Source organism: Rissa tridactyla, chromosome 14, assembly GCF_028500815.1.
Source record: "Rissa tridactyla isolate bRisTri1 chromosome 14, bRisTri1.patW.cur.20221130, whole genome shotgun sequence".
NCBI classification, from domain to species: domain Eukaryota; kingdom Metazoa; phylum Chordata; class Aves; order Charadriiformes; family Laridae; genus Rissa; species Rissa tridactyla.
Genome location: NC_071479.1, coordinates 2,352,054 through 2,373,662, shown reverse-complemented (window position 1 = coordinate 2,373,662; position 21,609 = coordinate 2,352,054). Strand labels below are relative to the sequence as shown.

The window sequence follows — 21,609 nt, the reverse complement described above, 5'->3', positions numbered from 1 at the left end:
AAATGCTGTAAACTTTGAAGGGTGGAAATGTAGGCGACTTTGAACCAGGAGAGGCATCTTCAATAAGACAAGACGGGTCTTCTGCAACCCTGGGGTGTCTCACGCTTATCTGATTGATTTACCCAGCCTGAAAAGATTGATTTACCCAACCTGAAAATTTTCTGGTGTCCAGAACGCAGCCCTTCCTGGCAGGGTCCAGAAACGTCAGGATATTTGATTTTATTTTTCTTTCCCAGGCTGGAAAAACAACACAACAATATCCTTCACCTCCTCTCCTGCCACAGAAACACGTCTTTTCTCACTGACTGGAATAAATACAAGGTCCACGTGTGCTGTGTTTACCTACTGTTGCAGAGATGGGTTGTGCCATTAGAAATGTTGACAAGGAATAAAGTTCACTCTTTCCTAAGTGGCTACAGGATGTTTCCACCCCAATCACGGGAACACTTATTTGGCTATTTACTGGGCGAGGCCTGGCACTCGCAGAGGGATTGCAACACTCTGAAACCCAAGAAGGACGCAGGAGAAGACGTGGGACTGCACCAGGAGCCTGCAGGAACCCTGCTCCATGGCCGAAGGGGACCTCCCAGAGCCAGACCCACAGAAAGGTGCCGTGGGTGCCTCCCACCAGCCGTCACACGCAGACCCCCAGCATCTCCACACGCAGCCCCTCCATGAAGCTCCAACTAACAGAAACCAGAGCTGGTCTGCAACATCCCTCCGTGGCACCAGCTTTCACAGCTCTGCCCTGACTCTTGGCCATCACCCAAGACCCCTCAGCGGCGGCTCCGCACAGCCCCAGTGGTGCCGAGTCCAGCCTCCGGCTTGCCAAGAATGGAATGGTCGAGGTTGGAAGGAACCTTTCAGATCATCGAGTCCAAATACATGGAAGTGGTGAGGCTGCGGGGTGCCACCAACATCTGTGCTCGGCTTATTCCAGCTAGGGAGCACTGGATTAACCAGCATCCTTCAGCTGAATTATTCCCATTTAGAGCTGGGATCTTTCAGCTGAAATGGGGAACCTATTTCTACCTGGTGCTTTCACTAGAGCATCTCCAAAGAGCGGAGAAGATCAAGAGGCAAGCAGAAAAAATTAGGTATAACCACAGGCAGCAAATCCGAGTTAGAGATCAAACAAGTCTACCCGAAGACTTTTGCATTTCAGCCCAACCTCTGGAGAAGCAGAGCAGATTTCTTTGACTCTCGCGACTCCTTTCTCATCAAACAAGGTGGCTGCAGGCTCCGGAGATGCTTTGGCTCCGCTGGGGTAGAGAAGGCACCTGGCAGCGCAGTGACCATCATGTTAATCCATCTCACTACCAAGTTTCCCCACCAGCCCTATAAAATGAAGTGCAGCTGCAGAGATGTAGTGCTCAGCATCCCCTGCCAGCCTGGCCTCGACGCAGAGAAAACAGCAGGTTATTCCCATCTCAGCCACAGCAAGCTCGGAAACAAGAAAACCCAGGGAAAACAGGCTTAAAAGGTTGGGTTTTCCTTCTCCAAAAAGCTCAGAGAAGGAAGATTTTTAAATGATTCAGGATTAGAGGAAAGCTACTGCCGGCCCATCCAGCACCGCTCCTCCAAAGACGTGTGCTCCACTTAATTTGGCCTCCGAGGATGCATGACTGAACCTGACTGACGCTCTTAGCTAAATTTTAATACTTAAATATTTCATGGGCAGCTGTTCTCAGCAGACCACTCTCCTCACTCAATAATAGATAGAGCCACTGGTTAAAAGACTTGGGGGAGGTTATCTGAGGCCCCGACAGAGACGCTCGGAGCAGGGAGCCCATCGGAGCCGCTCCGGGTGCTCAGCCTGGCCATGGGATTAGAGCCACCATAAAAACTGTGATGCGATGGGGTCTGCAGCCCCCTCTCCTCCTGCCCCACAGCGTGTCGCCTCCAGGATGCCAGCTCAAGCTGGTCATAACAAGCACCAGCACAAAGGAGAGAACATTAGGTCAGAAAGTCTTCAGTTCAGCTTGCATTAGCCTTCTTCTAAAGAGCAAGGAAAACCTTGAACTGTTGTTGTGGGGTTTGTTTCCATTGCACAAAAGAAAAAGGCAGCTTTTTGTCTGAATCCAGTTCTTCCCTGCGATATTTGCAGAAAGCCCTCAAAGATTTCTATAGAGATGCTTCCCCTGCTCATCCACTCTCACAAGAGGCTCTAGAGACCCTCTTCAAAAATACACTTTTTGTATTTTCCAGAGAGGGCCGTCAGCCAGCTCTGGCGATACTCAAATCCATAGAAAAATCAGACGAGTACCTTCACCGAAGGGCTAGAAGGAGCCAACCAAGGAGGGCATGGGACTTGGCCAAGTCTGCAGCAAGAATAAAACCCCCAAATTCTCCATTCCCAGGCTATTGCTGTAACCACTAGATGAAATGTGACTATAAAAATCTCTTTTCAGTAATATAAGAGGAGTAGAAAACCTACACCAGTAAATGGTGTGACTTAATTGCCCAGAAACCACTGAGGTCAAGGATTTCAGCGAGGTTGCAAGAGGGATTGGGTATTTGTATGTAGGGCCAAGGTACGAAGTTACACTGGTTGATAGTCAATAAAAAATTGCAGACAGTATTAAGATTCACACATTTGGGCTACAGTCAGCCTCATTAAACAGAATGACAGCTCGTGTTTGTGTGGTGGGAAGGGGAAAATACCAATCCCATCATCGTGCTTCTCTGGAGCCTCGAAGTCCCTTCTCATGAAACAACCTGGACAGACCTTGGACTGCACAAGTTCTACATTTTGTGTTGAAACGAATATTTTGCACTTGGTTCTTCAAGCACTTTCCTGCACAATTTCATGGACATTTATTTTAGGGCACACACTCTCCACAGTAAGAAGCGAGGAACATTGCCATCAAGGTGGATCAGCAGTGTCTTGCCTACAGAGGCCATTAACCCAAAGCCAGAAGAGTGCAGAGAGAAGAGCAAGCACCCCTGCAGGTTTTTCCCCTCTTGAATTCCCTAAAAAAGTGCATTTTGGGGAAAAAAGAGAAACTTCAAAACTACCAGGAACTTCAGAGTCCTTGGCTTGCTTGGGTTTGGCTGCCGGGCTGGTTTGCTCCAGGTAGCCCACCAGCTCGCCCTGCTCTGAGGCTGCGCCCCTGCTCTGCACCGGACTCCTCCATCGCTCCCTTCTGAATTTCCTTGACTACTTCGAGTAGCCAAGGTCTGTGTCTCTCATTGCCAAGCGGAGAGCTGGGTGCCACCGCCAGCCGTCAAGGTCTTGCCCTGAAGTTTATCATTCAAGCCACTTCATCTGTCCCACTGACAACTTGCCTTCCCTCTTTGTTTAAGGGAGCAAAACTCTCCGCTGCGTCAAGCCAAAGCCTTTTTAATCACTTATCTGATGACTGGAGCTATGCAAAGAGCTTCATGCCTAAAATGCACCCTCGTCGAGCTCTGCTCTTAATTTCTTGCCCTCCTTGGTCTTTGTGCGTAACCTGCCGGCAGTAGGGGCTTGAATTTAGGCGATGGAAGAAGATCCTTGTCACAGCTAACTGCTTTTCACCTCCCAAAGCCTTCGTTCCTCCAGACCCCCTGCCAGCCAAGGAAATTTAAAATAAGCCCGGAGAATTTTATTTTCATCTTGGTGGGTGGGAGAGGGAGGGCGATATATTCTTCTCCCCTTTCTGGTTTTAATTATGATCAAACATTTCAGTTTGATGAAATTTCGTGGAGTCCCAAGCCCACTTGGTCCTTTCAAGTCTCAAGCCTGGGAGGAAGGCAGCGCGTAGCTCCTTCGGTTTAAATCACCCCGCGCACATCTCCGAGCTCATCAGCGACGAAGCCGGGCCATTTTTCAGCTGATTGGCAGCTGGTGCAACATTTTGGATCACATTCAGCAACACATCCCTTGGGGCTTTTTAAATCCTATTTAGCAATTGAATTATCAGAGGCTATTACTCAGAATCAGTTAATGGCTTTCAAGTCGCCGGGACCTAAATCTAAGTGTAATACTCGTCACCGTTGAGATGTGGCGCTCCTACGGCCCCGTGGCGGAGCCCGTGCGGGGATGGTTCCCACTCACCTGCTCGGAGCAAGATGACCTGGTCGTCCAGGGGCAGCTCGGAGAAGTGGGGGATCCTCTTGGCCCACTCCACCAGGGTGAAGAGCTGTTTGTCTGCTGCCTGGCATATGTTCGTCACCGGGTCATTGGGCTGCCAAGAAAAGGGAGATTGAAAGGTTTGGAGAAGGCAGAGCAAGGGGAAGAAGAGAGGCTGGAGAAGCAGCTGAAGGGGCTTGTAGGGAAAGACACCAAAGTCAGGAGCACCCCAAAAGTGGACGTTATCAGACACAGGGAAAGGAGGTGACTTGGCTTCTCCACCACATGGTTTTACGTAGCTTTTAGCAAGCTCCTACAACAGGAACCAGGAGTGTTGAGACCCAATATCCATCACACTGACTGATGAACCAGACGATCTCCAGCCCAGGAGGCTCCCGCACCCGTGCAGCACGCACGCTCCCTGTGCCAGCATCTCCCAGCTCGATAAACCAGCTCCAGAGGGGGCATTACAGGAAAAAAAGAGAAAAACCCTTCCCTTTGAAATATTATCCAGTAACAAAAACCATCTGCTCTCAAGGAGGACAGTCAGCCTAAACACACCAAATCCCTGTTTAAAGGAACTGCTAACAGCTCAAGTGGGCTTGTGATTAGGAACTGGAAGAGACTGTCTAACCCCAGCGAAGACAGACCTCACGAGTGCGAGTGTGTCTAAAGGGTTTACCTCTCTGGACAGGGATGTATGAGCCCCTCCACACATCCCACTGTAATCCCTGCTGATATCTAGCAGCTTTGATTGTACGATTATTTTTCTTCCATGTCCTTAAAAGAGCAGTTTCCAAATCGGAGGAGGAGTGTTTACTTCATCCCCGGATCGCGGGGGGAAGGGGAGGGAACTCAGCACGGCCGAGGCAGAGCAGACACGACCACCAGCACCTCCTCTCCCTCTGGCAAGTCTCAGTTTCAGCCAAGACAAGGCCATTCCTCACCGCAAGCTGGTTGCAACCCCCTCTCCCAGGCTGGGCAGATGAGGACCACGCTGCTGAGTCTCACTCCTGCCCCCCGGAGCCACACCCCGGACCCCTGCCCCGTCCCCTCTGCTGTCCCCTGGCAGCAAATGCAATCTCTGTGCCTCAGTGGCCAATGTCTCCCCTTCTCCAGGCTTAAAATAACCAGCATCTGGCAAGCTCAAGGGCGCCCGCCTTCAAAGTATTTTCACCTGTTGCGTGCAGAGATGGATGGGCATGGGCTGGCGTTCAGCAGCGCAGCTGAGGAGCCGGGAGCATCGTTGCGGGGATTTTCCCCTCCTTGCTCTGCCCATCTCCAGCAGGTCCCTGAGGGGTGCGAGGGCAGGGGAGTCTCGCTCCGAGGGAGCTGGGGCTCTTCCCTGGGGAATGGGAGATGAGCAGGGACTGGGCTTTTCCCTGGAAGTGGGAGAAAAGATGGGATTTCCTCTGGACAACAGGAAGACCCTAAACTGGGTGTGAGGAGGAGCTCTGCAGGGTCGAGTGCTTCACTGGAAACATGGGGAACATCAGCATTCAGAGGCATTTGCAGGAAGGGTGAGAAGGGACACCCTTGGCTAGAGGAACATCACCAAGTCATACGAGCGTGGTCAGTAGCTGGAGCAGCCAGGTGGAGAATCCAGGCATCCTGGATCCCACGGGTGGGATGGGGATGGAGCCCTGCGTGCCCCGGAGCGGGACATGACTTACGGGAGACCCCATCCTCCAGCAGAACCTGACCCATGAAGCAACAGGTGCCTGCACAGCCCCATGACAGGGGTATTTTAGGAAAGTTAGGTGTTTTTGCCAAAGCTTTCATCAGGGGTTGCTTCTGGGCAGGTTGTCACCGTCTCTAGGACTCGCCCTGATGCAGCAAGATGGGCTCCAGGTCTCCCAGCCCAGGCTGCATCGCCGCTGCTCTGCAGGCAGCACAAGCTGTACCCAGCCTTCCGTGCTTCGTAAAAAGCCTCAGCGAGGGGCCCAGCCTTTAATTACACCTCAGATGGCAGTTCCTGGAACCACCACGGTGCTTCCTGGCAGAACTTAATCACCGTTGCTTGAAAGGCGGCTAAAAGTATCATCCCCGCCGGCCGAAAGGGACCTGCCTGTCTCCAGGAGGGGATCTGCCAAGCGGTGCTAGAAACCCTCCCCGTGCAGGGTAAGCAAATCCCCCCCTGCAGTAAATAGCAAGGGCACGGTGCCGGAGTGTGACAGAATGAAAGGACACGCGGGCACCTGATCCTTCTGGAAAACCGGAGCTTGGAGACATCTTCCAGAAAATGGTGACTTGAAACCAGCCTCTCAAAGGCCAATTAAGAGCTAATGGGGATAACACCTCTCAGTTACAGGCTTTGCCTTTCAGTGGCCAGGAGCCCATCCGAGGTGGTGCTTACGCTGCAGGAGCCCAGCTTCACGGCTGCCGGGGACGGGGGGCAGAGGCAAACCCATCCTCATGCCCCATCGTACTGCCTGGGGACAGGTACCTGCCGGGGGCGTTCGGCCAGTCCCCCCAGCTCCCGAGGGAGAGGGACCACACAGGGTCTGGGGGCTTCCTGGGACACACAGCGTGGAGGAATCCTGCAGCCGTGCTCATTCACAGCTTGTGAGAACCTCCCGAAGGGTTTATGCCCTTTGCCACGATCGGATGTCAGACAACCATCGCAATTAGCAGCTATTTGCAGTGGCTGAAGAGCAGTTATCAGGGGCTCACTGGTGCCATTACTTCAAGTAGCTGTTTTAGTGATGGTCATCGACATGCTAGTCTTGGCACCCTCCTACCACCCAAGGCAGGGAGTAGATTTGCAAGGGAACATCCCTCTCTGTCTTAGCCGCTTTCGGCCTGGCTCAGCGTCCTTCCCCGTCCTGTCCGTGACACCCACAAGGATCACGCCCCACTGCTCTCCCCTTTCACCATTACAGCTTCAAACCATGAACGCACCCCATCCTCCCTGGTGTCAATCCAGGTGTCAGGATGGAGACATGGGTCCCCTCCCCAGTCACGTACTTGGAGCAGCACACTTAACCAGCAACAATGCGGTTAGATACCAGGGCTGCTGGAACAGATCACAGGCTGCAGCCCCCCTGCCCTCCCCTTTTACCAGCTCCGAGGACTGTGCTGAAGCCCCACAGTTGGGTGCCACACTGTCCCAGGAGGAAGAAATCAGTGCCAGCGCCACCACAGGGACCCCCCTCATCCAGGGTTGGGATCTCTGCTCTCAGAGCAGCCAGGGGACCGTGGCACAAGGTGACAGTCACAGACACGAGCGCATCTGGGAGAGGAGGGTGTTAACTCCCACAGCATCCCACCACCTCCAGCCTGGTGGAAACGTTGCCCTCGCAAGCGCTGGAGCTCCCCGGCAGCGTTCGGTGCAGATGGACTAAGGTGCAGGGGCGCAAATAAAAGGACCCAACGTAGCCGGCTAACGGGAAGCAGCTTGCATTTTACCCCGTGTCTATTAGGGACTAAATTTGTCTGCCTTTCCATCCCAGGGGCTCTCTGGGGAGGGCTGGGAGGAGGGCAGCTCCTCCGTCTTCCCTCGCCTCATCCGGTGGCCTCGTCACCGCAAGCTGCTGATCTCATACATCTGCTAAACCTGCTACAAATGTCACCTCATCGACAGAAGCCGCTTGACAATAATAGGGCATTTCAACAAGCCTCCTGCTTCTATTTAGATGCAACACACATCCTTGTTCACAGTAATGCGTGTTGAATTATGCAGGAACCAGCTTTCAATTTGCTACAAGAGACTGAGGAGACGCAGTGCCAGACGAAGCCATTTATTTCAGCTCGGCTCTCTGGGGTTTGTTTTCAAGTCAGCACAATGCTGGCTACAACTCCCCTGAAGTATTTTTAATCCTGATAGCCGTCACAGCTTCTCCAAGCCCCATGCTAACCACGGCTGAGCTGCCTCCTCCAAAAAAGCCCCTTGAATCTTCCTGGCGATGGGACCCTCTGGCTGGAGGCATCGCTGACTGCAGGGTGCAACTGGGCCATCAAATACAGGGGAGCCCCATGGCCCTGGAGCTGCTTCTGGAGAGTTTCCCTTAGGAATCATAGAATGGTTTGGGTTGGAAGGGACCTTAAAGACCATCTAGTTCCAGCCCCCTGCCCTGGGCAGGGACACCTTCCACTAGACCAGGTTGCTCAAAGCCCCGTCCAACATGGTCTTGGACACCTCCAGGGACGGGGCAAATTGTCTCTGTCCTTAGCAGGAAGCCTGCTGCACCAAAAAGCCTCACTTAGCAAGCCAGCCATATAGCATCCTTGTAGGTAAAGGCCAAAAAGAGCATCCCATAGAGGCAGTCAAGACTTAAGACTCCTACAAGGAGCAGCCTGACTCTCAGATCTCTTGTCAAGCCCTCCCAGATAAGGTATTCCCTGCTCAATCCTCCAGCCTCATATGAAGAAAGAGATAAAGTATTATTGTAGCAGAAAATAAATACTGCAGAGACCTTCCACTTCCCAGAAATAGCTGCATTTCATCATCTCAGCCTCACCGACACCTAGCACAGAGCGACAGGAGATGCAGAGGGATATTGCGGCGTTCCTGCTCTCCTGGGTGAGCCAGCCCCAGCTGCACCTCTGTGCCCCCCCGAAGGACTGCTAGGCAGCCAGGAGATGCTGCCACGCCAGCAGCAAGCCCGGCAACAGCTAGCAGGGTCTTGGGCTCGCTTATACCCTCTGACGCCCAGGGTGACGCCTGGCAGCAGTGGTGTCCCCTCCTGCAAACACAGAAGGCATCGTCGAAAGGCAAATGGGAAATGAAACACGTGCAGCCGACCCTGGCCCCAAAAGCACACACACAACGGGGCACGGCAGTTTATTTTTCTTCCTCTCCCTCTCTTTGCTTTGAGACTTCCCAGTGCCACAGCATCCCAGGGCTTCCCCGGTGCACCCGGGATGGGGGTAATTAGCGCCACTCCTGACCCTACTGCTGTATTAGTTGCCTCGACCGCAGTCCAGTTCCCTATTCCCATGACTTTCATGGGAAGAGGGGCTATGGAGGAATGGGGACCACATCCTAAATGCTGCCTAGGCTGGGCAGCAAACACTTTCTCTGCAATAGGGCTCTTCATGAGGGTTTGGCGTAGGGTCTATCCTAGAAACGGAATTTCAGAGGACAGGTGGGTTCTCCCACTGGAGGCTTTCTCTAAGCAAGGCTAAAACCTGCTGATAAGGGAATCTCTTAGGAAAGGCACCAAGACAGTTTCCCTCATCACAGCTTCTCACTCCTTTCCCATTTCCCTGTCAGCCACCTCTTGTTTACACGAGGTCCTGTTGGCGGCCAGGTGCTTCGACCAGCCCCAGTTACAATGCAAGCTTCTGAACGGGAAAGGACCTTGAAAGCAAACTGCTCGAGGTTTTCTCTGCTCAGAGCCCAGCAGCTGTATCATTCTGCACCTGAAAGGTCACACCCCAATTTTACAACTCTTATCTCTTTGCACTTCAGCCACACAGCTCTGTTTATTGGCTCTGTTGGACTCTGAACTCTTCAGAGCACGCGGTGTCTTCCTGCCTTTTAGCACGAAGGGCTGTTAACTAAAACAAAATCTTCTCTGTGAGCCCTTCTAATTACACCTTACAGTATCTGTTCCTTCGTTACAGCTGTGGGACAGACACGTACCGGTGCTGGTGGCTGCGCAGGGGCAGAGGGGTTTGCTTCCCTCGTGCTTTCATCTAACCCCACATATGGCACCTACAGCACAGCTAAGAACTTGCATTTCTGAGCGCTAATTACTTCTTTTCCCATAAGATAACCCCTCTCTGACCTAGGCTGTATTCGTGCTAGGTCAGTCCTGAGGCCCCACAAGCCACCCCTTCTGTCCCGAGTGCCCGTGACGGGGCCAAGGAGAGAGGTCCCTTACCGAGCTCGGCGTCAAGCCCATATTCGCTTCAATATACGTCTCTGTCTTTGGCTCCACCGCGAGTTCAGCTTCCAAGATCTTTTCCACAGGCATGTCCTCGTTGGCGCTACTTGTTGACTCCACCTCGTTCTCGTTGCGGTCCTTCCCCCGCTGCCTCTCCTCCTGGACGGCTGGAAGTGGACAGAGAAGGGACAGTGTCAGTCTAGAGCTCCTGGCCATGGTGTCACGGGCTGAGCTGGGACCCCGACGCTCCATGGAGCCACGGGTGATACTTAGCCATGAAAACCTAAAGCATCCTCAGACCTGTAGGATCACACAGACATATGATGTGGGTTCTCCCACCTGACCTTTCCAGCAGTGTGGTCAGTGGGCTTGGATAGTCCAAGGGGGTCCAAGGGGGTGCGAGGTTTAGGGAAGCTGCCGAGCAGCCCTGGCCTGGGAGAACTGCTCCGTGTCTGCTCCCGTGGGAGCACGGGGAGGGAGGCTCCCGCTCAGACCTGGCCTCTGCTGGGAAACTCCCCCTTCTGCAGAGGGAGAAGCCCTGGAAGCAAAAAGGTTAAAGACAAATGATGAAAAGCACAAGAAGCAGCACGGCGAGTCACCACGGGAGAGGGAAACAGATGGGTGACGTGATAGTATAAAGGAATCCTAAAGAAAAGAGAAATCATTTGAAGCGTGAGTCCAGAGTTCAACCATCTTCTGAGCCTGTTAGTGCTGCATTCCCGTGGAGGTCATGTCATGCGTCTAGTTGCCTGGGCCGGCAGTCATGCCGAGGGCTGCCGCGAGGCTCCGCGGCAGGATGGTGCTACCGTGGGACAGGAGCCGGGGCCCGGGATCTGCCGCAGGGGCTCCATGCAAACCACCATCCCATCTTTGTCTCCGGGCAACTCCTGAACAGACAGGAGAGACCTGTCCCAAATCCTGCGTGGTAGGAGTGATCTAGCCAGAAGCACGTCACATGCTGATGAGTTAATGTCTGAACAGCGCAGAGATGAAAAACGCTTATTAGATGCTAATAACATTATTATTAATGATCTCCCTTTGAAACCGGCACACACGCTTTCCCTAAACCTGGAAAGTAGCTTTATGCAGACAGTTACACCAGTAACTATCTCTATCTCCATCATCACGTTACATATCCTAAATCACACACTTTTCCACGCACCATTGCTTCCCACAGTGCGTTTTAGCCCAGTCTAGCCGAGAACAGCCCGAGCAACTGGAGTCTCCATCCCTGGTCATGAGAGACAACTCCCCGAACGCGTCCAGCTCTTTGCTGGGGACTGAATGAGGCATTCAGTAATGTAAAAAGCCCGCTATTTATTGACATTTATCCTAACACTTTACCTCTCTGCTGAATTTGAAGCGGGTTATGTGATGTTAAGAGAAAGCAGCAGGGGCACAGGGATTGCTCGAAGGAAATCAGAGCTGTCCGTAACACAATAAGGCTTTTCAGGCAATCAGTGGGACCAGCTCCGTGCCAAGCGCAAAAATAAAACCTACAATATAAAACTTATTTCTTAAAAAACCCGGAAATTAAGACACATGCTGCAAGAGTCCTATATGGACGTTGATCCCATTAACCCAGCTCCACCCCACCACGCGAAGGCCTGGGGCTGGTTTCCATTGCTCGTCTCCCGCCCCCCTGCTCCTGCAGCCGCCGCTTGCTGCACATCAGGCTCCTTCCATGTGAAAGCTGTTATGCAAAAAAAAAAAAAAAGCAAGAGGTTATTTTTTTTTTGCAAGCTGCTCTTAAGTTTTATGGGCTGCAGAGGCTCCCGAGGCCCAGGCAGCGTTTTCTGCTTGGGCTGCCGGAGCCAGGTGAGCGGCTGCTGCCGGAGCTCGGATTTGTGTCGTGGCTTTTGTCCATCTGGCTCTCGTCTGGCACAGATTCTTCTCTTCGCTTTTTCAGGCCAACATAAAATCCTGCTCAAATTTCTCCCACCCCACCCCCCCGCACCCCACACTCCTGTTTTCTCAATCATCAAAAGGCTAGAAATTTTTGCTTAATGCCAACCCTTCCTCAACAGCACAGATGCACCAACACTCCTTTGGGCGCATTAGAAGAGATAAAACACCTACTAAATAACAGAAAATCCTAAGAGAAAGGCAAACCCTCAACAAATGGGATTTTTTAAAATGACTTAAATGCCAAAGACCTGAGGCACAGTCACAGCAGGTCTCAAGGATAAAGGTGCAAAGCGTGGTTTCTTGCTCAGAGATCAACCACCTCCACCGCCAGGAAGGGGTTTTAGTTCAAAAACTACATCCTCTTGCTCAGCCGCCAGTGACTTGGTTGGACACTGGGATTTGTCGGAAAGCGTCGCTGAGGTCTGGGGAGACAGTGGCTACTTAAAGCCTTAAATCTGCAAATCTCAAGCCCATCAAAACCAACAGCCACATTCTTAGAGGTGAAGAATCAGACACACCTGAAGGGTTATTGCAGAGTGAACCCCACAGGTCATCGGGACAGCGTTTGCTAGTGATTAGGCTGAATTTAGCAGATATAAACAATAGGTGTAAGGGACAGATGGAGAAGTTATTCCTATTGATCTGCGCTTTGAGCTGCTACACCAGAAAGTCGGTGCTGCTGCTCACTGCGGAGCCGGTCAGCGGAATCATCCCAGCCTGCTCAGCCCCACGCAAAATCCCGACCCTCGCCCCTGCCCAGCTGGCTGCCGGCAGCAACGACACACCAGGCAGAGCAGATGGCGTATTCGCACTCAGGATGCCAGCTCCAAAGACAAACCAAGCCCTTGCCAGGCAGAGTGTTACCTGCTCTGCTACCCGCTCCCCGCCATGTTTCCAAGACCAGACAGCCCTCACCAAAGCCAGGACAAGCCTAGCGTCACTCTGCAATCCCCTCCACGGTTTGGATGACCTCCATCCATCTCCCGTCCCTGTCTCCATGTTTCCAAGACCAGACAGTCCCCTCCAAAGCCAGGACAAGCCTGGCATCACTCTGCAATCCCTCCCCACCCGCAGCTTGGATGACCTCCATCCACCTCCCATCCCTGGCTCCCTGGGCTGCAGGAAAGCAGTGCACGTTTCCAAACGCTGAGCTCAGAGATGCCGATATCCTCCCTTCCCCCTAAGAAGCAGCTTCATGTACAGGTCTTCATGGAGGTGTGCATCTGCAGGATGAGGTGACTACCACCCAAAGTTCGGCTGCTGTTTGCTGCAGGACCCGTGTTTCCAGGTGTGTATGAACCCGATCTGCTCCTCGCTTGGGAATGAAGCAGGACACCAGCCCAGCCCTGGCTGTTGGATGTAGCTTTCGGGGACGCCTGCGAGGCAGTGACTCCTCTAGATGTTAGACTTGGTTGTAGATGTTATTTTCCCTCCCTGCGGGCAGCTCGAGGAATGACGTGGGAACAGCTTCATCCTTCCTGTGAGCAACGGGTTCATTCCTGCAACAGTTGTGCCTGGCCCTGGGGTACACATGAACTCCCTCTGATCAGCATCTTACTGTCACCTCGCTCCTCCCGGTGTGGCACCCCCAAAGTCCCTCTTCAGGATCCAGAGGTTGAATTTGTCTCAGACCTAGAGTTTCCACTTTCCTAGTTCAGATTCACCATGAAGCATCGTACAGCTCTAGGGGTGGCAAACCCTACGCGTTCCTCTGGAAGGCGCAGGGATTTGCAGATGCATTCCAGACTCTTGTACTCTGTGGGTTCCAAGACTTGGGCTCCCCTGCAGACGCAGCCATCCTTGCAGCCGGTGCTTCAGAAGCTCCGCAGAACTGAGAGGACATCCAAGGCGCAAGTGTCTAAGAGCAGCCAGTCACACAGCTTCTTCGCAAAGTCCTCCCTGTCTCTGATCTCCGCTGGCACATTTACTGCAATCAGTATTTCCCCAGACCTGCTGGGGACCTGACAAGGACCTGACATCTCCTTCTCCGCAGAGATGCCGTGGGACAGATCGCCGTTTCAGAAAAGAATGGGGGCTGTGTTTCTTGAGATGTAGCAAAAAACAGCAGGTGGGGCAGGGGGAAGGAAAGAAGGAGCAAGTATTCAAGCAAAACAGTTTTGCTTTATATTTCTAAATCATGCAATATGGGATGCTTGTGTGAAGGAAAATTTCCACCAGTGAGGAGACCCCTCACCATACAGACCTCGGTCCTTATCTCTGAAGTCCACTCCCACTGGAGATTAGTCAAATAAACCATGGTGGAGATGACCAAAAACCATTTTTCAAATGGATTTGGTTTGGGATCTGGGTTTCTTTCTGGCTTTGCTTTTTATTTGTCCTTTAAAAAAGAGAAATACAAACACGTTAGCTGCATGGCAGCTTGTCTGGTAATATTGAAACGGGAATACCTTGTTCTTCTTGGCTTCCCAGCAGTCTTGTGGGCCGGGATGGATGGTGCTCCATCCCTGTAACACAGTAAAATTTAGAAACAGAGATCATTATATCATTTGGTCCTTCTTGCTTCTGCTGGGTTTTTCTCTTCCTTTCCTGCAAATTGTAAACTCACAGGCTAAAGACAAAAATACTGAGGGGTTCTGCGACTGGTTCCTCCAACCCAAATTCTCCCTTGTGGCACAATCAATGTATATTTAAGAAAAAAAACAAGTATTTTCAACTCTGGAGAGGCCACAAGATGCTTCTCCCTCCTGCCTCACACCTGATGCTTCACAGGATTAGCAAGGACACGGGAGCAAGGCGCTGGCCCTGCTGCTGGCTCCCTTCTCTGGCTCGTCATCGATGCCCCCTCTGCTCTGCGCCCTCCCGCGTGGCTGGGTGGGTCAGGAGACACCCAGCTTCTCTTCCAGAGGACCTCGGGAAGAGGATTAAACTACAGAGCGCCTGCGATAACAAGGCACTTGACAGCGTGACCTACAAGGACCTTTGCAAGCCTCAGCTGGGCTGTCGGGCTCTCACTGCAATAAGACGGTGATAATGAGGTGAGGGGCTGGCGAACGCGTCCCCGCTGCTGCGGGCTGCGCTGCCGCTCACCGGCAGGAGGGAAGGGCTCTGCGAGACCAGCGTGACCCTCCCCACTCCCATCGTGCTCAATCACTGCCTCGGCAGACGGGCTCGTCTGGGGCTTGTCTGGGGCGGATGCGGGGAAGCCATGGAGAGGAGCCACGTCCTCATCCCTCCACCTCACCGCTCAGCAGGCAGTCAGTGGAGATCCACTCTTAGGACCGTGCTGTTCCCAACGACGCTGATTTTTCTCATCGTGAGGGTGGCACAGCATTTGATCAACGGTGCGGGTCTATTCATCCTAAAGGCAGGAGGCGAGCCCGGCATACTGCTTGCTGCAACCCAGGAGACACCCTCCTGCGAGGCAAAGCGGTCCCAAGCTGTCGCTCCCCCAGCCCTGTCTGCCGCCCCGTGTTTGCAGAGATGAGCTTCCGCACGCTCTCCTCCGTGTTGATGGCTCTGCCAACGCTTTCATTTTCCTTCAAGGAGACTCGTACGGTTGAGAGGTTTTCTAGTCTGATTTTCTTAACGTAAGGGAAGCATTTAAACCTTGCAATCCACTTGAGGAGAAAAAAAAACATGCTTTAGTGAAAGAGCTCGGAGAGGCGGCCCCACCTCCTCCAGCTACGTCTCAGCCCAGCCAAGGACAGAAGCCCGTGCTTTCCATGGCACCCGATGAAGAGGCTCTCGTGTCATTCTGCTTGATTTGGCCTGTACTCGCCTAAGGCCGGTTGCTGTCATTTTTCATCTCGAGCTTCTCCAGCCCATCTGCACGTCCCCAGGCCGTGGTACAGTAAAATACGGAGCCCTGTGTGAAGACCACTTCTCGGTGACCTCTCTCTGTTTAAGAACCAAAATGTCTCATCCCGTGGACTGCAGATGAGTTTCACCTGCCTGGCTCCGAGGGCTGATGTGCAAAAATGCCAGATCTTTCCTCTGCTGGTGCGCACATCAACACTGGACGCCTTGCCTTTGCTCGTGGTGCACCATCTGATGGCTGCATAAGTGGGCTGGAGCAAAGTGAGCACCAACCCAGCCCAGGTGCCCAAACCAAGCAGGGTGGGTGGCTGCGGTTGGGTAATGAACTTTGCAGCTGCCGGAGAAGAACCAGCTGCTCGCTGAGGCTCTGGGGAGGACCTGGAGGACACCAGAGAACACACTGCAGTGTCCCCAACGCCTGCCACTTGGTCACAAGCCACGTGATGAACATCGTGAAGTCCCCGCTCTCTGAGCCACGTGAATATCCCTGAATCCCAATCCTCTGGCTAAAGTTTTCTTTCCTTTTTAAGCCTTGGGCTTGTGGAGAGAAACCTGATGCTGTGATCTGCAGACTAATTAGATTTTTTTTCAAAAAAACCTGTCAAGTGCATGCTCTGTTTTGAAAGCCTGGTCCTAGATGCAAGGCGGGCGCTTGCAGCCGGGTCCCCCATGCTGTGGCATGGCCACTGGCCACCGGCCACGGGCTGCCACGCTGGGCTGGCACCGGGCTGTTGTGCCGGAGGAATGTTAATGAGGGGAGGAAGAGGCACAAAAGGGACAGGATTTTCCACCGAGGCAGAGGCTTTTCTGAGACCTCCGTGGGTTGGAGCATCGCAGCCTTGTTTGCTTGCTCGGAGAGAGCTGGAGGCGACGGCGGCTCTTAATTACCACTTACCCAGCGCTAATACAGATGAGCGCTTGTTTCCGAGAGGAAAATCCATCCTTCCAGGAACAATAGCGCGGATGACTGGCTGGGGTTTGTTTCTTTTCATGGGGGAGGAGGGGGAAGGATAATTCACTCCCACCAAAAATGGACTGAATGGGGTTTTCTCTGCAATCCAGCGCTGGGGACGAGGAGCCTGGCACCGATGCTCAGCCCGGTTCTTGGGCAGCGTGAAAGCCATGGGCGAACAGAAGATGTATTTTTTGGCTTTGGCTCTCCTGTTCTTAGCATGCTCTGATCCTCTCCCACCTTCACTCCCTTTGCTCCTCGCCATTCCCCAACAGATGCAGGGATCCGCAGAGTAAACAGGGATGATGATGCTTTCCAGACTGGACCTATTTTGGGGACGTGCCCCTGCATCACCGGGGCACAGCTCCCTCCTGCTGGAGAGCCCAGAGGCTCTGGTGGCCTCCAAGACCCAAACCTGATCAGTCTCCTCTTAGCCTACGAGTGGGTGGCTGCTGTACTTATGAAGTGCTGGGTTGGAGGGTTATTGGGGATTTCCGTTTCGCTAGCAGTGGAATTTATTAGGCTCTGCTGCCTTTTTATGATGCTACATCTTAGCTGTGTATCATCAGCATCTTGAAGCGCTTACGCCTGAGGTACCTGTTTATACCGCAAATGCCATGATAGCTGAAGAAACTACATCCGACAGTGTTTCTTCTGCTTTGCTTTTGTGTGCCTCCTTTTTTTCCCAAAGATGCAGCTTTCTACTACTGCAAACAACCTCAAAAGCCGAGATGCAATAATTAAGCGATGGTGCTTTCTCCAGCATTTTCAGTAGAATACTGCCTTTTTTAAGATAGGCAAAATACCGCCGTGATGATAAAAAAAATGTAACTCCAGTGAAATGGAGTGTTAAAAAGCGGATTGAAACCTCTGCAAGCAGTCAGTCCACATGGGGAGTGGCTCTGGAAAACAGCAGCAAAAATCACTAGCTCTCTTCCCTCTCAAAAGCCGGACACTGCGAAGTACAAGCAAACAGCAACATTGCTAAAGCAATGACAGAAAACCATAAACCAAACCCTCTTTCTCAACCTAAGAGTATCCTTAAAAACAGAAAACAAACCCAGCATCATTTAACCAGCATCATGGTTTAAAGAGCAGCACTTTAAAAGGATAGAAGAAACAAGCTCATTAAGCTGAAAGACATTTTCCATTCCAAAATTATTACTAAGAATAACCATGCTCTTGAACTCTGCCCCTTCGCTGGGGTATGGCTACTTGCCTGCTTTTGCATTCACTTGGATAGCGAGTTGGAGACCTGAATTTCTGCTCTTTCTCCCCAGACTCCTCTTGGTCCCGAGGGATGCTCCAGGAGCTGGGATGGCCCTGGGGGATGCAGAGCCATGGAAGGGGGATGAGGCACAGCTCAGCGACTGCTGGGTTAAGTGCAAGAGCTCAGCTCCAAGTCACTCTGGGTTAAAACACGTGGAAACTTCAGTCCCTCTGCACTAAGTGATTTATCTGAGCAGCTCCCCAGAGACGTGTCTCCAAGCTCCCTGCAATGCTGCAAGTCCAACCCCTCTGAGGTTAAATCCCTCAGCATGACGGCAGTGCGAGCGAGAGGGGGAAAACCAACGCACAAACACAGGGGAAGAGGAAGAATTATCTCAGCCTGTGAAGTTTAGTGAAGTCCTGAAGTCAGAGATCAGGCACACAACTGGACAGATGTCCTGCATCCTCAGAGCATGACTCTGGATCATGTCACGGCAGCTGATGGAGGCAAGCTGCAGCCGCACGATACCCAGGCCACCGCCGTTACGGTACCTGCACCTGGATTTAGAAACCATCTTGGGGGTCAGTTATGCAGCTTGAGCTGCAGTCGCTAGGGGAGGACAGAATTCTGGTCTCCAGATGGGCTACAAGCTTCTCCAGTGCAGATGCAACATCCATTTTACCCGGCCAGCATCAAACGCCGCCATCAGTGCTCCGCTGCAGGCTTCAGCTCCACAAGCGGTATCTCCCAGTTAACAAACTGGGCAGCCCAGCAGGTCCAACGGAGACAGTCTGGCCCATGCGAGGAGCTGCTCGTGTCCGGAGGCAGCGCTGGGGGAAGGAGAGGCGGGAGACGGAGCGGGGCCAGGCTGCGCCGGTTCCCAACGGCTGCTCCCTGTGAGCCGTCCAAGGGCGGCCAGCGGGAGCATGAGAAAGGGCTCCTCGCTGGTATTTCCTGCTCGCTGTGCGATCCAGCGGCGTTGCCAGCAATGGTGGGGCCGGGACCTCGTCACACGAGACAGCGACACGCTGCAACACGGGTCCAGGGTGTTTGTAGTCTGCGATGACCCGCTTCACCTCTGAAGTTAACCCCGGCCAACAGCATCGCATGCAAGACGCCTTTATCCCAAGACCCTCCGCGTTTACTCCCACCTCTTCAACAAGACCTCTGCCTCCCTAACGCAAAGGCAGTTTCCACTTTTTCCCTTTAAAACATAAGGCTGCCGATACACAGACACCTTAGACCCTAATGAGTAACAGATCAAGCAGAGAGAGTTATGCTTCTGGATGCAAACAGCCACCCCCACAATAATAATAATCCCTGCATTAGTCAAGATCCCTGATGGTAATCTTAATTTTGTTGACTATCCGGTATTTAGTGGGAGACAGAGTACAAAAACCAAAGCCTCACACAGCTGGCAGTAATTCATAGGGGAAAAATGCTCCCAGTTGCTTGTTTATTGTAGCTGCGATACCTCCGAGTCCACGAGGCTCATTCAGCCTGAACATGGGCTCCAGTATCTGTCTTAAATGTTTTTAAGAGGGAGCAGCAAGAAGAGATGCATGCACCGTAGAATCATAGAATGGTTCGGGTTGGGAGGGACCTTAAAGCCCCTGGGCAGGGACACCCCCCACCAGCCCAGGTTGCTCCAAGCCCCATCCAGCCTGGCCTTGGACACCAGAAGGAATCCTTGGCTTCTGCAGGCTTTCACCCCTTCAAGCCAAGATCCCCGAGACCTGACGGCAAAAGCAAAGCCTCGCAGCCCCGCAGCAATGCCCCGTCCTTCCAGCAGTACCCCGCAGCCGCCCCTGCCTCCCTCCTTTGTGGGTACACCGTCTCGTCTGCCCTGGCCAGGCTCGTGGTCAAGGCATGTGGTCAAGGGCATGTGGTCAAGGTCCATCCCTCCGAGTCTGCTCTTGGCATGTTCACCTGGAGACCCTCCACGTGTCGGGATCAAACCCTTGCAGAGCTCCATCAGCTGCCTAAGAGGTCCCATTGATTTTAGTCCTTTAAGCCAACTTCTAAGCTATGTAAGAGACTCTTGTACCCTTCGTACCCTTTTGTGGGTACGAACATGACCCTCACCCCTCTTCCCAGCATCACTCTGCAGATCGCAGCACTGCCCACCACCACGCAGCCTGCCTTACTCTCACCAGAGCTATCATACTCAGTTTAGAGGGTTTTACTGTACTTCCACGACATACAAATACCTTTGGGCTGCAGGAGAGATACCTCCACAGCAGGAATCTGCTATGCCTTTATGCAGCTATAAATTAGGTCTCCAGAGCAAGATATTTCGTAGGGAAACGAGGCCCATTACCCCGCCTCTGTTACTTAAAAGACGCAACAGTTCACACCAGAGGATAAAAGGCCAGCTACGTTGTGAGTATTTAGGCAAAAGGAATTAGCAATGCAGGATTTAGCCCCAAACTGCTCCCCAAAACAGAGGTGGTGTGGAGGCAGCGGGACCGGTGTAAGGCCAAGGACAAGGCTCCTGGCTGGCAAAGTGGATGGGCAGCCCCAGTGAGCTGGGATGGATGAAACGGGAAGGAAACCTTTTTTTTTGACAAATCAGGTGGGTAGCGCATGTGAAACTCAAGAGCTGCTCAAAATCAAAGCTTAGGGAGATCCAGCTTCTCACTTTCAGGTCTAAGAAAACACTAGGACATCTCCAAACCTGCCACGAGACACTGTGAATTCTTAGGTTATAACAAAGAGAGCTTTATCGGGGGACCGGGGGAGTTATTCCAGCTTTCCCTGCACGGGGATTATACCCCGAACATCTACTGACTGCCGATGCACCAGCTTTCTGCCCTTCTCTGAAGCTCTCCTCGTGCAACACCAGCATCAGAAGATGAGCCAGCTCCGCCTGAGTGCACTTCCAGAGTTACGAAGATCCCATCTGTCACACTTTTAAATAATTGGCTGATCGTTATGAATTCATTTGGTATTCGTTGTGATAATGTTAATCAAGATGAATTAATAGAGCCCTCATACTGTACGCCCTCCCTGGGGAATTCCACCACCATTTAGAAATTAATTAATGGACCTATAATTTTAGCGGCGCTGCCCAGGCAATCACCGTTAACGGCAGGCATGAAGCAGGTACCCGATCACAGGATGTCAGTGCAGGCTACAGAGTTAAAGCATTACTGATGATGTTCCCTTCCCTACAGACGTTGGCTGAGATGTTCCAGGGGTCTGAAAGGAAAGCAGGTCTCCAGCTGCCGGTGCAAGGCTCCGGAGGCGATGCCAGAGTAATGGGATGCTCCATATCTACCTACACCTGTACTTCTCCCCTGAGAAGCAAGTGCTGCTGCTGAACACACAGGAGGCTTCTTGGCTTCTTTTTAGTCACCTGAGTCTCCCGGGGCTGGAGATTAGACCTTCCTCCCTCTATTTCCTCCTCCTGTCACACATCTCCCACGGGATCCAGCCCACTCCACGGCTCTGCCCACCTGCAAAACAGCCAGGGCAACGCCAGCCACTCACACCGTGCCTGCACCACGCTCCGCTTTAGAGGCACGTTCTGAACGTCTCAGTCTCTCCACTTAAGACTAAAGGTTTTCTCTTTCCCACGCGAACAGGACAAGACAGACAGGAGCGAGGAAAGGGCAGAGGGTGAGGAGCTGGGAGGCTTTGCAACCGCTCCGTGGTGGTGGCTCCAAGGAGCAGCTTTTCTTTGTCACAGAGAAACCCTCTATCACACGTGTATCGCTTTGAGCAAGCGTGGGGAAGGGGCCATGAGCATCCCAAGCTCTGGCCGGTGGTGTTCCTTGGAGGCTCCAGCTGTGCACCGCGTTTCTACCAAAAGCGACGCGTTATCAGCTCTTCCATTCCCTCCAAGCGCGTGCTCTCTCCAAGCAGGTTTCTGCCC

At 52.7% G+C, this 21,609-nt stretch overlaps 1 protein-coding gene across 1 annotated transcript in view; it reads right to left on the bottom strand.

Annotated features, from left to right (window-relative positions):
• RXRA (retinoid X receptor alpha) overlaps positions 1-21,609 on the bottom strand; it is a 118,576-nt gene that overhangs the window by 13,043 nt on the left and 83,924 nt on the right. Inside the window, exons 5-6 of the mRNA XM_054220375.1 lie at positions 9,883-10,052; positions 4,040-4,169 (exon numbers count right to left, since the gene is read on the bottom strand). Coding sequence (XP_054076350.1) covers positions 4,040-4,169; positions 9,883-10,052 — 300 coding nt within the window. The remainder of the gene's footprint in view (positions 1-4,039; positions 4,170-9,882; positions 10,053-21,609) is intronic.